The sequence below is a fragment of the Lampris incognitus genome, chromosome 5, assembly GCF_029633865.1.
Source record: "Lampris incognitus isolate fLamInc1 chromosome 5, fLamInc1.hap2, whole genome shotgun sequence".
Classification (NCBI taxonomy): domain Eukaryota; kingdom Metazoa; phylum Chordata; class Actinopteri; order Lampriformes; family Lampridae; genus Lampris; species Lampris incognitus.
The window spans coordinates 54,626,957-54,639,907 of record NC_079215.1 but is presented as its reverse complement, the minus strand read 5'-3'; the positions used below and the strand labels follow the sequence as shown (position 1 = coordinate 54,639,907).

General features: G+C 49.3%; 1 protein-coding gene across 1 annotated transcript; it reads left to right on the top strand.

Annotated features, from left to right (window-relative positions):
* The first annotated feature begins 4,624 nt into the window (after window positions 1–4,624).
* On the top strand, window positions 4,625–12,555 carry LOC130113269 (neuronal pentraxin-1-like). The gene is made up of 5 exons (XM_056280838.1): window positions 4,625–5,071; window positions 5,540–5,756; window positions 6,517–6,752; window positions 8,716–8,895; window positions 12,136–12,555. The coding sequence occupies exons 1-5, from the start codon at window positions 4,658–4,660 to the stop codon at window positions 12,355–12,357; spliced, it is 1,269 nt and encodes a 422-aa protein (XP_056136813.1). The 5' UTR covers window positions 4,625–4,657; the 3' UTR covers window positions 12,358–12,555.
* The last annotated feature ends 396 nt before the right edge of the window (window positions 12,556–12,951 follow it).

Genomic DNA, 12,951 nt, shown 5'->3' with positions numbered 1-12,951 from the left:
CGAACCGGCGATCCCCGTGTTGGCAGGCAACGGAATAGACCGCTACGCCACCCGGACGCCCCCTTTTATGGGTACATTCGAGACAAATTGAGCTAAATAGGAGACTGTCCTCCACCAAAAACGACCCCACAGGTCGTTTGTACAAGCAGTTTATCATCGTTACGTTTTAAGGTTGAGCGACCCCTGGCGGTCGTGCCGCCAATAGCAATATTGGTTCTTTCTAGACGGCGAAACAACACAAAAAACGCGCTGTTCCTTAAACATGACCTTACCATGATACCGTATAGCCCTCTTATCCTCTTCATTTCGGAAGTTGTACTCATGCTGTGCAAGATTGCTTACTCGAGCTCAGCTGGGAAAATTAGAAAATCATCACCAGCTCTATTTGGGGACGCAAAGACACAAGGCAGGAAACAGGTGACTTAGATGAGCGCTGTGGGTTCAGCCATCTGGAAGGCTGCATGACGGGGTCCCGCTGGCCTTCTGGGAGACAGGGTTGGACACTTGTAAGACAAAACAAAACGTTACTGGTACCAGAAAACTGCGCATTATACAGCTGCTGCGGGCCCCGATAGCGCCCCCTCCGGCTCTCTTGCTTTTCTTGTTTCTCGTGCTTCGTTCTCGGTCCTGCAACCCAAGCCCCCCCCTGCAAACACGCGCGCACGCTCACGCGCGCACACATCTCAAGCCCCCCTCTCTCCTGCAACCGCAGAAGCTGGATAAATAAGCAAGCACTTTGGGTGCGCGGGTGCCTGGAATGGGTCTTTCCCAGTACCGAGTGCGCTCTATTATAAAGCCTTGCATTATTCAGCGAGCCTGAGAGACTGATCATTAGGGATCGCAGCCCCCCCCCCTTTCCGCACGGTCCCCGGAGTCCGGCTCAACCAGAAGGCGCGCTTGGAGCTGATGCGTGGATCCTGACCTGACCTCGTGCCCCGAACAACGGAGCTGCGCGCGCACCACCCCCGCCAAGCTCGTAACCTTGCGTGTTAAGTGCAAACCCCCCCCCCCCCAAAAAGCACTGGCTGCTAATCAATCCGAGCGCTGCGCTCTCACAGAGCTCTGTGGCGAGATCTGGTCTTCTTGTACTACCCGGGAGGCGCCGTAAGGTCAGACAGCTCCAGCAGCTCGACAGTGTGTCACGAATGCCCCCCAAAAAATGACAAAAGCTCATCTTCACGTCTGAGCAGGCATCCAAGAGTGACACCAACCCCCCCCCCCCCAACATCAGATTATTATGAAACATTCTGGCCAGAGTTCTCTTCAATAGTTGATGTCGACTGACATGTAATCCAGTTGTTCCCCTCGCGACCTGCAGAGGGGTATGCTAACACACACGAGATGGAGGCATGGCGGAACATACGACGCTTGTTGGATGGCGGGCCGGAGAGGGGGTTGGAATACTGTGGCAAGCTGCTCGTCCCTTATTCGCATCCTGATGGGAAGCGTAATTCGGCTAAATATTTTGGATTTACCCTTCTGCATATCTAAAGCAACGAGCACGAGCTCATATGGCGAGAAAGCGGAGCTGGGCTGAGGTGGGGGTGGGGGTGGGGGGGGGATAATCTGGTGATCAGCATAAAGGCTGGTAATGAACGGAGCTGCCTCAGCCGTGATTTACACGTCCACGTGCTGAGATCAGGAGGAATCGTTACATGCCCGTCCGGGACGCTCGTTACATTCCCGCCATTAACCGTTTGTTATATGTCCACCGCTCCTCGCCTTCGGGTTGGCATCCTGCTGATTACAACGTCCGCCGCCGATAATTAAGCACACAGGGATGGACTGGCGAGTCAGTCCTCGCCTTAATTCAGCCCGAGCTGCCACGATGACGTGTCGAATAAACCTCCGACACTGCAGAAGACCATCACGGGCACGCAGCATTACACACTTATTTCCATACGTGCGCAATTGTTTCCAAAGTCCACCCATCCATTATCCAAACCGAGTACCCCACCCACACCCACCTACCTAGGGACAATTTAGTACGGCCTATTCACCTGACCTACACGTCTTTGGACTGTGGGAGGAAACCGGAGCCCCCCGGAGGAAACCCACGCAGACACGGGGAGAACATGCAAACTCCACACAGAGGACGACCCCAAGATTAGACAACCCCGGGGCTCGAACCCAGGAGCTTCTTGCTGTGAGGCAACCGCGCTAACCACCGTGCCGCCTGTTTCTAAAGTATTGTAGCGAATTCGGGGGGGGGGCAGTCCTGGAACCGTCACAGCCGGGACGCGAACTCGTGTCTCCCGCTCCGCAAGCGACAACGTTAACCAGTCGACTAAAGGGTCCGACCCGTTAGTCAAGGACCAACGTGCCTACTTATCCGTGCACGTTACCGTATTGAATATAATATGGCAGCACGGTGGCGCAGTGGTCGCCTCACAGCAAGAAGGTCCTGGGTGCGAGTCCCGGGGTACTACCTCCCGGGTCGTCCTCTGTGTGGAGTTTGCATGTTCTCCCCGTGTCTGCGTGGGTTTCCTCCGGGTGCTCCGGTTTCCTCCCACGGTCCAAAGACATGTAGGTCAGGTGACTCGGCCGTACTAAATTGTCCCTAGGTGTGTGCGTGTAGGGGGGGGGTGGGGGCTGTGATGGCCTGTCGGCCTGTCCAGGGGGTCTCCCCGCCTGCCGCCCAGTGACTGTGTGTCGGCCAGGAACTGCTGGGATAGGCTCCAGCATCCCCGCGACTCTGAGAGCAGGATAAGCGGATTGGCTAATGGATGGATGGAAGGATGGAAGGATGGGTGGATGGAAGGATGGAAGGATGGGTGGATGGAAGGATGGGTGGAGTAAATGAACACATTGCCCTGATAATAAATTGAATTAAAAAATCTTTACGCATTAAGATCAACCCCCTTCCGAACAGACAACTCAAAGCTGCACGAAGCGGTTATAGGCCAGCGGTTCTCAATCAGGTCCTCAGATACTACCGGTTTCTGTGTCCCAACAGGTGGTTCATTACAGTCACCTGTTGTGCTCGGAGGCTGGGATAACCGGAACAACCGCGCTGGTAATGAACCACCTGGTGGAATCGAAATCCTTCGGTCGCGGCAACACCCGCGGACCTGATGGCGAACCACTGGCGTAGGCGATGACGCCTGCGTGACGACCCAGTTTTCACAACAGGATCCAGATGAAAGTATTGACGCGCTTCAGTATACATACTAACGTCAGGAGTGTTACACGGGAACCCGTTTAGATATGTGAGACCGCTTCATATCCCCCCCCCCCCGTGTTCGGGTCCTGGCTGCAGACCGGCGGCGTCCCAGCGTTGCCAACTTGTCCTGGCGGCTCGTCGTGGGCGTGGATGAAAAAAACATACGCATACTTTACACGTTAGATGAGGCTAAAACAGATTTAAAGACACGCCTTCGCTTTGCTTATTCCCCGCCATGCGTGTGTTATTACATGAACAGTGGGTCAGCGTAACCTCCGGTACGTACTTTCTGCCCTGCAGGGTAGGGACCTGTTCACACGACGTGGATGCGGAATGATTGACTCACGAGAGGGAGAGGGAGAGAGAGAGAGAGAGAGAGAGAGAGAGAGAGAGAGAGAGAGAGAGAGAGAGAGAGAGGAGAGAGAGAGAGAGAGAGAGAGAGAGAGAGAGGGAGCGAGAGAGAGGGAGAGAGAGATAGGGAGAGAGGGGGGGAGGGAGAGAGAGAGAGATATATAGGGAGAGAGAGAGAGAGAGAGAGAGAGAGAGAGAGAGAGAGAGAGAGAGAGAGAGAAGAGAGAGAGAGAGAGAGGGGGGGGGGGGGAGCGAGAGAGAGGGAGAGAGGGAGAGAGAGATAGGGAGAGAGAGGGGGGGGGAGAGGGGGGGAGAGAGAGAGAGAGAGAGAGAGAGAGGGAGATAGGGAGAGAGAGAGAGAGAGAGAGAGAGAGAGAGAGAGAGAGAGAGAGGGAGGGAGGGAGAGAGAGAGAGAGAGAGAGAGAGGGAGCGAGAGAGAGGGAGAGAGGGAGAGAGAGATAGGGAGAGAGAGATAGATATAGGGAGAGAGAGAGAGAGAGAGAGAGAGAGAGAGAGAGAGAGAGAGAGAGAGAGGGAGGGGGGGGGGGGGAGGGAGAGGAGAGAGAGATAGGGGGAGAGAGAGAGAGAGAGAGAGAGAGATAGAGGGGGGGGAGAGAGAGAGAGAGAGAGAGAGAGAGAGAGAGAGAGAGAGAGAGAGAGAGAGAGAGAGAGAGAGAGAGAGAGAGAGAGAGAGTAACTGTGGGACATGGGAGCAGCTCGGTCCTCACCGGGAGCAAGGGGAGTGACTTCCATTTAAGGTGGACCGTCATTTCGCCACGTGATCGCTAGCTTCGCCGCGCGCGTTTCCACAAATGCCTCGAGAAGCGAGACGCCATTTCGTCAAAGATGAGCCGGCTTGTCTTTAGACGCGGCTGTTGGCGCGTCTTGAGTGCGTAAATGCGCATTTGTGCGCCTGTTGAATCGAAATCGTCAAGAGGCGGTCTCTTGACGAGCGGATCCGGGACCACCTTAAAAAGGGGGTTGGAAACCTGCTGCCTCCCCACTGTGATGCTGCGGAGCTGCGCCGCCCTGCATCCGCTATAAAAAACCTGCGCGGGCGGCGGGAGAGGCGCACAGGTCCCGCAAAGTGGAAAGCGCGCCCTCGTACACGACTCCGCCTCGCCGCGACCCGTTACTGGAGCCATGGGCGGTTTCTCCTGGAAACTTTTTGTACTTTCTTTTCTAGTCGCCAAGGGGTCCTCGCAAGACTTCGGACAGACCCAGTTCATCTGCACTTCGGTGCCAAAGGATATGGACTTATGTTCCGCCACCATGCAGAACAGCGGCCCGGCGGAGGACCTGAAGACCACGGTGATGCAGCTGCGGGAGACGGTGCTGCAGCAAAAGGAGACCATCATGAACCAAAAGGAGACTATCAGGGAGCTCACGTCCAAGCTGAGCCGCTGCGAGAGCCAGAGCCTCCCGGAGACGGGACCCGGCGGCAGGCGGCCGGGCTCCAAGAACACCATGGGGGACGTGTCCCGCGGTCCCTCGGACACTCTGGCTCAGCTCGGACAGACTTTACAGACCCTCAAACAGAGACTTGAGAATCTGGAGGTAGGCTAGAGCCGAGGGACGACGAGCCACGTCCAACACCCTCCGCATTTCCAATGCGTAAATTTGATCGCGTTACTTGGGTCTGAATGTTGCATGTAGGCTTCGTGGGGGGTGGGGGTGGGGGGGGTGGTGGTGTCTGAAAGCCACTGCTGCCATGCTGCTGTCCACAGGCAGTGTCTTTCCGGCAACCTCGACACCCGTATTTGCTATGTGACAGGTGGACCCCGTCGTTTAAAGTAAGCCTGTACTTGAGTTCCGACACCGGGCGCCCATGCCAGTCTTGGGACGCAGAACGCGGCGATCCAGAAAGCTAAAAACAGAGACACACAACAACAACCCCCCGTTCGGTAGTGAGCAAAAGTGACCATTTATTTCACGCCATTATAACCCCCCCCACCCCCACCCCCCACCCCGCATGCCATGTCTTGTAACGCGGCGTCTATATTGTCCCCTTTTTGTCCCGCGCAGCAGTACAGCCGAGGCAACAGCACCGTGCAAGCGAACAGCCTGAAAGACCTCCTCCAGAACAAGATCGACGACATGGAGAAGCAGGTGCTGTCCCGGGTCAACACCTTGGAGGAGAGCAAACCGAGCCAGAGGAACGACACGGACCAGCGGAACAGAGTGGAGTCCACGCTCACCTCCCTGCACCACCGCATAACAGACCTGGAGAAAGGTGCGTCCTGCGTAACAGAGGGGGGGGGGGGGTGGAGAGCGGGAAAAAAAATGTCCCCTTGGACGCCGATCTGCGCAACTAAGTGTCTCTTTGTGTCCCGCACTCGGGTCTGTCTGCGGTGCTTTAGAGGAAGTCGTGTTTCCCACCCCCCCACCCCCGACCCCTCTGCCGTGGGTACCGGACACATCGCTCATGTGGCGGAGGTTTACACTGCCGCAGCCGTCACGTTGCCAACACATATTGAGAGGAAGGGAAGAGCGCCGCATTACTTTGCATATCTCGGTCCGCTTCCGACTCCCCGTCCCTGATCACGGGCTACTCATGCCGAGTCTGTCTTACCCAACGACTGTGAGAAAACAACCGTATATTACTTATAACTACTATAATCACTTAATGATATTTACCTAGGTTATGTGTGGAGAAACTACAGCCGGCCTTGATAACGGCGTGTGTGCGCCCAGAGGCGCTGGACTTGGTGGGACGCAGATCAATATCTAGACTTGTCCAGTTCAGTTCTGACGTGCGTGTGCGCGTGCGTGCGTGTGTTTGCGTGTGCGTGTTCGCGGCAGAGAGGGGTGAGGGGTGCGTCCGCTTTGCTTGTGAGCGGATACTGAGAAACCCCAAGAGTCATCATAAATATAGCATTTTCACAGGCCGGGGCCATTATGAATTAAACTGCCAACTAATTACACCATCCCCCAACAACGGCCCGGCTGCGACACAATGAACCGTTTTCACTGAAAGCGTCGATATCCTTCCACAGGCAAAGACAACAGACCAACAGATAAGTTCCAGCTGACCTTCCCCCTCCGAACCAACTACATGTACGCCAAAGCCAAGGGGAGTCTACCTGAGATGTACTCCTTCACCGTATGTCTGTGGATCAAGTCCAACGCCTCGCCCGGGGCTGGGACACCTTTCTCCTACGCTGTTCAGGGTCAGTCCAATGAGCTGGTGCTGATCGAGTGGGGCAACAACCCCATGGAAATTCTGATCAATGACAAGGTAATTATGTCACATGTCAACTGTAAACATAGAGCCACCTGTAAACAGCTCTACATGTAAACAGAGATCCACCTGTAAACATAGATCTACTGGTAAACATAGATTCATCTGTAAACATAGATCCCCCTGTAAACATAGATCTACTGGTAAACATAGATCCACCTGTAAACATAGCTCTACATGTAAACAGAGATCCACTTGTAAACAGAGATCCACCTGTAAACATAGATCTACTGGTAAACATAGATTCATCTGTAAACATAGATCCCCTGTAAACATAGATCTACTGGTAAACATAGATCCACCTGTAAACATAGCTCTACATGTAAACAGAGATCCACTTGTAAACAGAGATCCACCTGTAAACATAGATCCACCTGTAAACAGCTCTACATGTAAACAGAGATCCACTTGTAAACATAGATCTACCTGTAAACATACATCCCCCTGTAAACACAGATCCATCTGTAAACATAGATCTACCTGTAAACATAGATCCACCTGTAAACATACATCCCCCTGTAAACATAGATCCATCTCTAAACATAGATCTACTTGTAAACATAGATCCACCTGTAAATATAGATCTACATGTAAACATAGATCCACCTGTAAATATAGATCTACCTGTAAATATAGATCTACATGTAAATATAGATCTACTGGTAAACATAGATCCACCTGTAAAATCTACTTGTAAACATAGATCCACCTGTAAATATAGATCTACCTGTAAATATAGATCTACATGTAAATATAGATCTACTGGTAAACATAGATCCACCTGTAAACATAGATCTACATGTAAACATAGATCTACCTGTAACCATAGATCAAGCTGTAAACATAGATCCACCTGTAAACATAGATCTACAGGTAAACATAGATCTGCATGTAAACACAGATCTACCTGTAAATATAGATATACCTGTAAACCTAGATCCATCTGTAAACATAGATCTACTTGTAAACATAGACCCACCTGTAAATATAGATCTACATGTAAACATAGATCCGCCTGTAAACATAGATCTACCTGTAAACACAGATCCACCTGTAAACATTGATCTACATGTAAACATAGATCCACCTGTATACAGATCTACATGTAAACACAGATCCGCTTGTAAACATAGATCTACATGTAAACATAGATCCGCCTGTAAACATAGAGCTACCTGTAAACACATATCTACATGTAAACACAGATCCACCTGTAAACAGATCTACATGTAAACATAGATCCGCCTGTAAACATAGAGCTACCTGTAAACATGGATCTAGATGTAAACATAGATCCACCTGTAAACATTGACCTACATATAAACATAGATCTGCATGAAAAAATTGATCCACCTGTAAACATAGATCTACATGCAAACATAGATTCACCTGTAAACATAGATCCACCTGTAAACATGGATCCACCTGTAAACCTGGATCCACCTGTAAACACAGATCTACTTATAAACATTGATCTATTTATAAACATGGCTCCACAATGGGTCCTTTTAGACACTAGCTATAGTGTTACTGAAGCGCCATTTGAAATGTCCCGTCTACCTTTGCGACCCAGGCATTTGCAAAAGTTTCAGATACAGATATTGAATAGAGTGAGTGCAAAATCCAAAAACTAAAATGTATGCATCATCCCAATGACAAGCAGTCAGTAATATGGAATAAGTGGGGTAAGTGGAATAATGCTCGGTCAGAAGTATTAGAAAACAAATGTTTGGATGACAGCGAATTAAAAGCAAGTATAGGAGGTAAATAAGTGAGAGGCCAAATGACAACAGGGAGCTGGAGGTGAACGGTTTTGTTGAATGCACGAGTCTTCAGGGTATGACTGAAGGCATTCTGGCTTTACAGTATGGAGGAGAGTTTTGGCCGGGCTCTCCGTGTGGGCCTGGCTCACTGTCAAATCAAATATTTGAAAGTGAAACATTTAATATCATTGTTCAAGGTGGCAAAGCTGCCATTTCTCATCAACGATGGCAAATGGCATCACCTCTGCATCACCTGGACCACACGCGATGGGATGTGGGAGGCCTTCCAGGACGGCGTGATGCGAGGCAGCGGCGAGAACTTGGCACCGTACCACCCAATTAAACCAAATGGAGTACTTGTTGTGGGACAAGAGCAGGTGAGCGGCGGCTCAGACACATACTCACAGTGTGGCATGTTATTCGCTTCTCATACCGTTTATTCAGAAACAATCTGAACCGAACTGAAATGGAATTTCTCGGATATAAAAGTGCTCAGTCAGAGCAAAGATCACAGGCGGGTGTATTAAGGCAAAGCAATTGTGGCCAAATGAAGCCTTCCAGTGTAATAAATACCCCTTATCCATATCCCGAGCCGCTGTGGTGACCCCTAACGGGAGCAGCCAAGAGTAGTAGTAGTAGTAGTAGTAGTCGTAGTGTTAAAGATATAAAACTGCTCAGTCAGAGCAAAGATCACAGGCGGTGTATTAAGAACGACCAGGATTTCACTCCTACCTAAAACGACCATGGGCGGTCAAAATGACGGCCGGTTTTTAATCTCTATATTATGTCAAAATAAACACCCAATTGAGATATTAATGCATCGCATATGTTAGTATGTCTGTTAGGAAACGAGTGACACAAAAATTTACATTTTAACATCTTTAATACTATTTTTCAAACAATTTAAAATGGCCGCCGTCCAATGCCTGTAAGTACTGCAGTGCCGCGGTGGTAGTCACGGTGCGTCTGTAACGGCGTCTGTACCCAGACATGTTGGAAATAACGAGAAATCAAGTTTAGACTATCACTCTGCGCTGGGGGACGCTAGTGTGTTGCTAGGACAGAGCAACGAACTTCACGAAGGAAATGACGCGACCAACACGCGTCATAAATAGCGACATGACGCGCACGATGACGCGCAAATTACGAGCCGTCTTTTTGACCGCCCGTGGTCGTTTTAGGTAGATCTTATCATAACTTTTTTTGTGCAACTGATTTAAAACTCATTTTGGTGCAAATATATGCCATTTCGGGAGCACCCGGGGAGCGGCGGGTCTGTATCTTTTCCCCCCACAAAGTTATTAAACTTTGAAAATCCTAAGCGGTCAAAATGACCGCCTTGGTCGGTTCTAGTGGCAGGCAACGCAATTTAAAGCCTTCCGGTCTAATAAGTACCACGGTATATGTACCACTTGTGGACAGGGGTGACGGTGTATTACTGGGTGGGTCTATATTAGGGAAGGAAAGACCTCCTTCCAAACTAACACCATGGAGACACTCCACGTGCGAGAGCAAGACCGCTATAATACTATCTGGCAGGGCGACTTTGTTAATAAAACCTCTACTGCGCACAATTTGGTAGCTAGCCAAGCCGTCCTCCCCTCCCCTCCCCTCCATGGAGGCGTGGGTTCGCATCCCACTTCTGACACCATGTTGTGACTTCTCTTATGTACACTATTGTAGTGTTACTATTCGTGGGTTACTAACTTAATCACTAATATATATATATACACTACCGTTCAAAAGTTTGGGATCACCCAAACAATTTCGTGTTTTCCATGAAAAGTCACACTTATTCACCACCATATGTTGTGAAATGAATAGAAAATAGAGTCAAGACATTGACAAGGTTAGAAATAATGATTTGTATTTGAAATAAGATTTTTTTTACATCAAACTTTGCTTTCGTCAAAGAATCCTCCATTTGCAGCAATTACAGCATTGCAGACCTTTGGCATTCTAGCTGTTAATCTGTTGAGGTAATCTGGAGAAATTGCACCCCACGCTTCCAGAAGCAGCTCCCACAAGTTGGATTGGTTGGATGGGCACTTCTTTGAGCAGATTGAGTTTCTGGAGCATCACATTTGTGGGGTCAATTAAACGCTCAAAATGGCCAGAAAAAGAGAACTTTCATCTGAAACTCGACAGTCTATTCTTGTTCTTAGAAATGAAGGCTATTCCATGCGAGAAATTGCTAAGAAATTGAAGATTTCCTACACCGGTGTGTACTACTCCCTTCAGAGGACAGCACAAACAGGCTCTAACAGGTACTATTTAATGAAGATGCCAGTTGGGGACCTGTGAGGCGTCTGTTTCTCAAACTAGAGACTCTAATGTACTTATCTTCTTGCTCAGTTGTGCAACGCGGCCTCCCACTTCTTTTTCTACTCTGGTTAGAGCCTGTTTGTGCTGTCCTCTGAAGGGAGTAGTACACACCGGTGTAGGAAATCTTCAATTTCTTAGCAATTTCTCGCATGGAATAGCCTTCATTTCTAAGAACAAGAATAGACTGTCGAGTTTCAGATGAAAGTTCTCTTTTTCTGGCCATTTTGAGCGTTTAATTGACCCCACAAATGTGATGCTCCAGAAACTCAATCTGCTCAAAGAAGTGCCCATCCAACCAATCCAACTTGTGGGAGCTGCTTCTGGAAGCGTGGGGTGCAATTTCTCCAGATTACCTCAACAAATTAACAGCTAGAATGCCAAAGGTCTGCAATGCTGTAATTGCTGCAAATGGAGGATTCTTTGACGAAAGCAAAGTTTGATGTAAAAAAAATCTTATTTCAAATACAAATCATTATTTCTAACCTTGTCAATGTCTTGACTCTATTTTCTATTCATTTCACAACATATGGTGGTGAATAAGTGTGACTTTTCATGGAAAACACAAAATTGTTTGGGTGATCCCAAACTTTTGAACGGTAGTGTATATATATATATATATATATATATATATATATATATAAATACACAGAGACGAGGATGCGGCACAAGTCTGATCTTTACTGAGGGAGACGTCACTCACTACTAGGCTCGACCAGTGTATTACGGAACTCAGTAGTGGTGACAGTCCAACACAATCGAGCACCGAGTGCTCGATCTGTGTTACTATTCGTGGGTTACTAACTTAATCACTAATATATATATATACATAAGTACACAGAGACGAGGATGCGGCACAAGTCTGATCTTTACTGAGGGAGACGTCACTCACTACTAGGCTCGACCAGTGTATTACGGAACTCAGTAGTGGTGACAGTCCAACACAATCGAGCACCGAGTGCTCGATCTGTGTTACTATTCGTGGGTTACTAACTTAATCACTAATATATATATATACATAAGTACACAGAGACGAGGATGCGGCACAAGTCTGATCTTTACTGAGGGAGACGTCACACACTACTAGGCTCGACCAGTGTATTACAGAACCCAGTAGTGGTGACAGTCCAACACAATCGAGCACCGAGTGCTCGATCCAATACACCACAGCGCACAGTTTGGTAGCTAGCCAAGCCGTCCTCCCCCCCCCCCCCCCCCAGTAGGATGTAGTCTGAGATGTTACTGAATACAGCGTTGGTCCACGGATGCTTACTGTCGTCTGCCTCGTTCCTCAGGACACTCTGGGCGGAGGCTTCGACGCAACACAAGCCTTCGTCGGCGAGTTGGCAAACCTGAATATCTGGGACAGGAAGCTGTCCATCGGCGAGATCTACAACCTGGCAACCTGCAACAGCAGAGCGCGAGCGGGCAACGTGTTCTCCTGGACGGAGGCCAACATCGAGGTGTTCGGAGGAGCGTCCAAGTGGACGTTCGAGCCCTGCCGCTCCCCCAACTGAACTGCATCCCTCCGCCGGAGACCGGCGCGCCTCTCCCTTGGTTTCCCAGCTTTTGTTGTTCTCGTCTTATTTGACATTCGTTGACGACGGTTTGATCTTAGTTTACTGAAACGCTTATATCTGGAATTTCTATTCGAAGCTACTTACATATTTATGTGCAGAAACAAAACGTTTTCATCTTAAGGGGGAAAGAGAAACAAATCGCATTTGTCTTGGAAACTTCAGTGAGAAAGTGTAATTAAGTAGGCCTATCTGTTTCCCTTCTTCTTCTTCTTCTTCTTTCTTCTTTCTTCTTCTTCTTCTTCTTCTTCTTCTTTCTTCTTTCTTCTTCTTCTTCTTCTTCTTCTTCTCCTTCTTCTTCTTCTTCTTGGAGGTTCTGTTTTAAAAAGCACACCCGCGCTTTTGTTTGGCTTATTTCGTCTTGGACTGGCAGCCGGGCAATCTGCAAAGCGTTTGTCGGACAAATTACAGCCCAGGACCGGACCTGCAGAACCACTCTGGCCCGCTTTGGAGGGTGGAAGATTACACTGCCGGGTCCGTTCTGGTCAGAGTTTGGCGCTGTAAAGCGATGACATGGCACAGACACGCCCCCCC

Excerpts from the sequence above, each read along its gene's own strand:
- LOC130113269 (XM_056280838.1), top strand. The coding sequence starts at position 4,658 with ATGGGCGGTTTCTCCTGGAAACTTTTTGTACTTTCTTTTCTAGTCGCC. Across the intron at positions 5,072-5,539 it reads AGAGACTTGAGAATCTGGAG|CAGTACAGCCGAGGCAACAG; the intron begins GTAGGCTAGAGC and ends TGTCCCGCGCAG. Across the intron at positions 8,896-12,135 it reads TTGTTGTGGGACAAGAGCAG|GACACTCTGGGCGGAGGCTT; the intron begins GTGAGCGGCGGC and ends CTCGTTCCTCAG.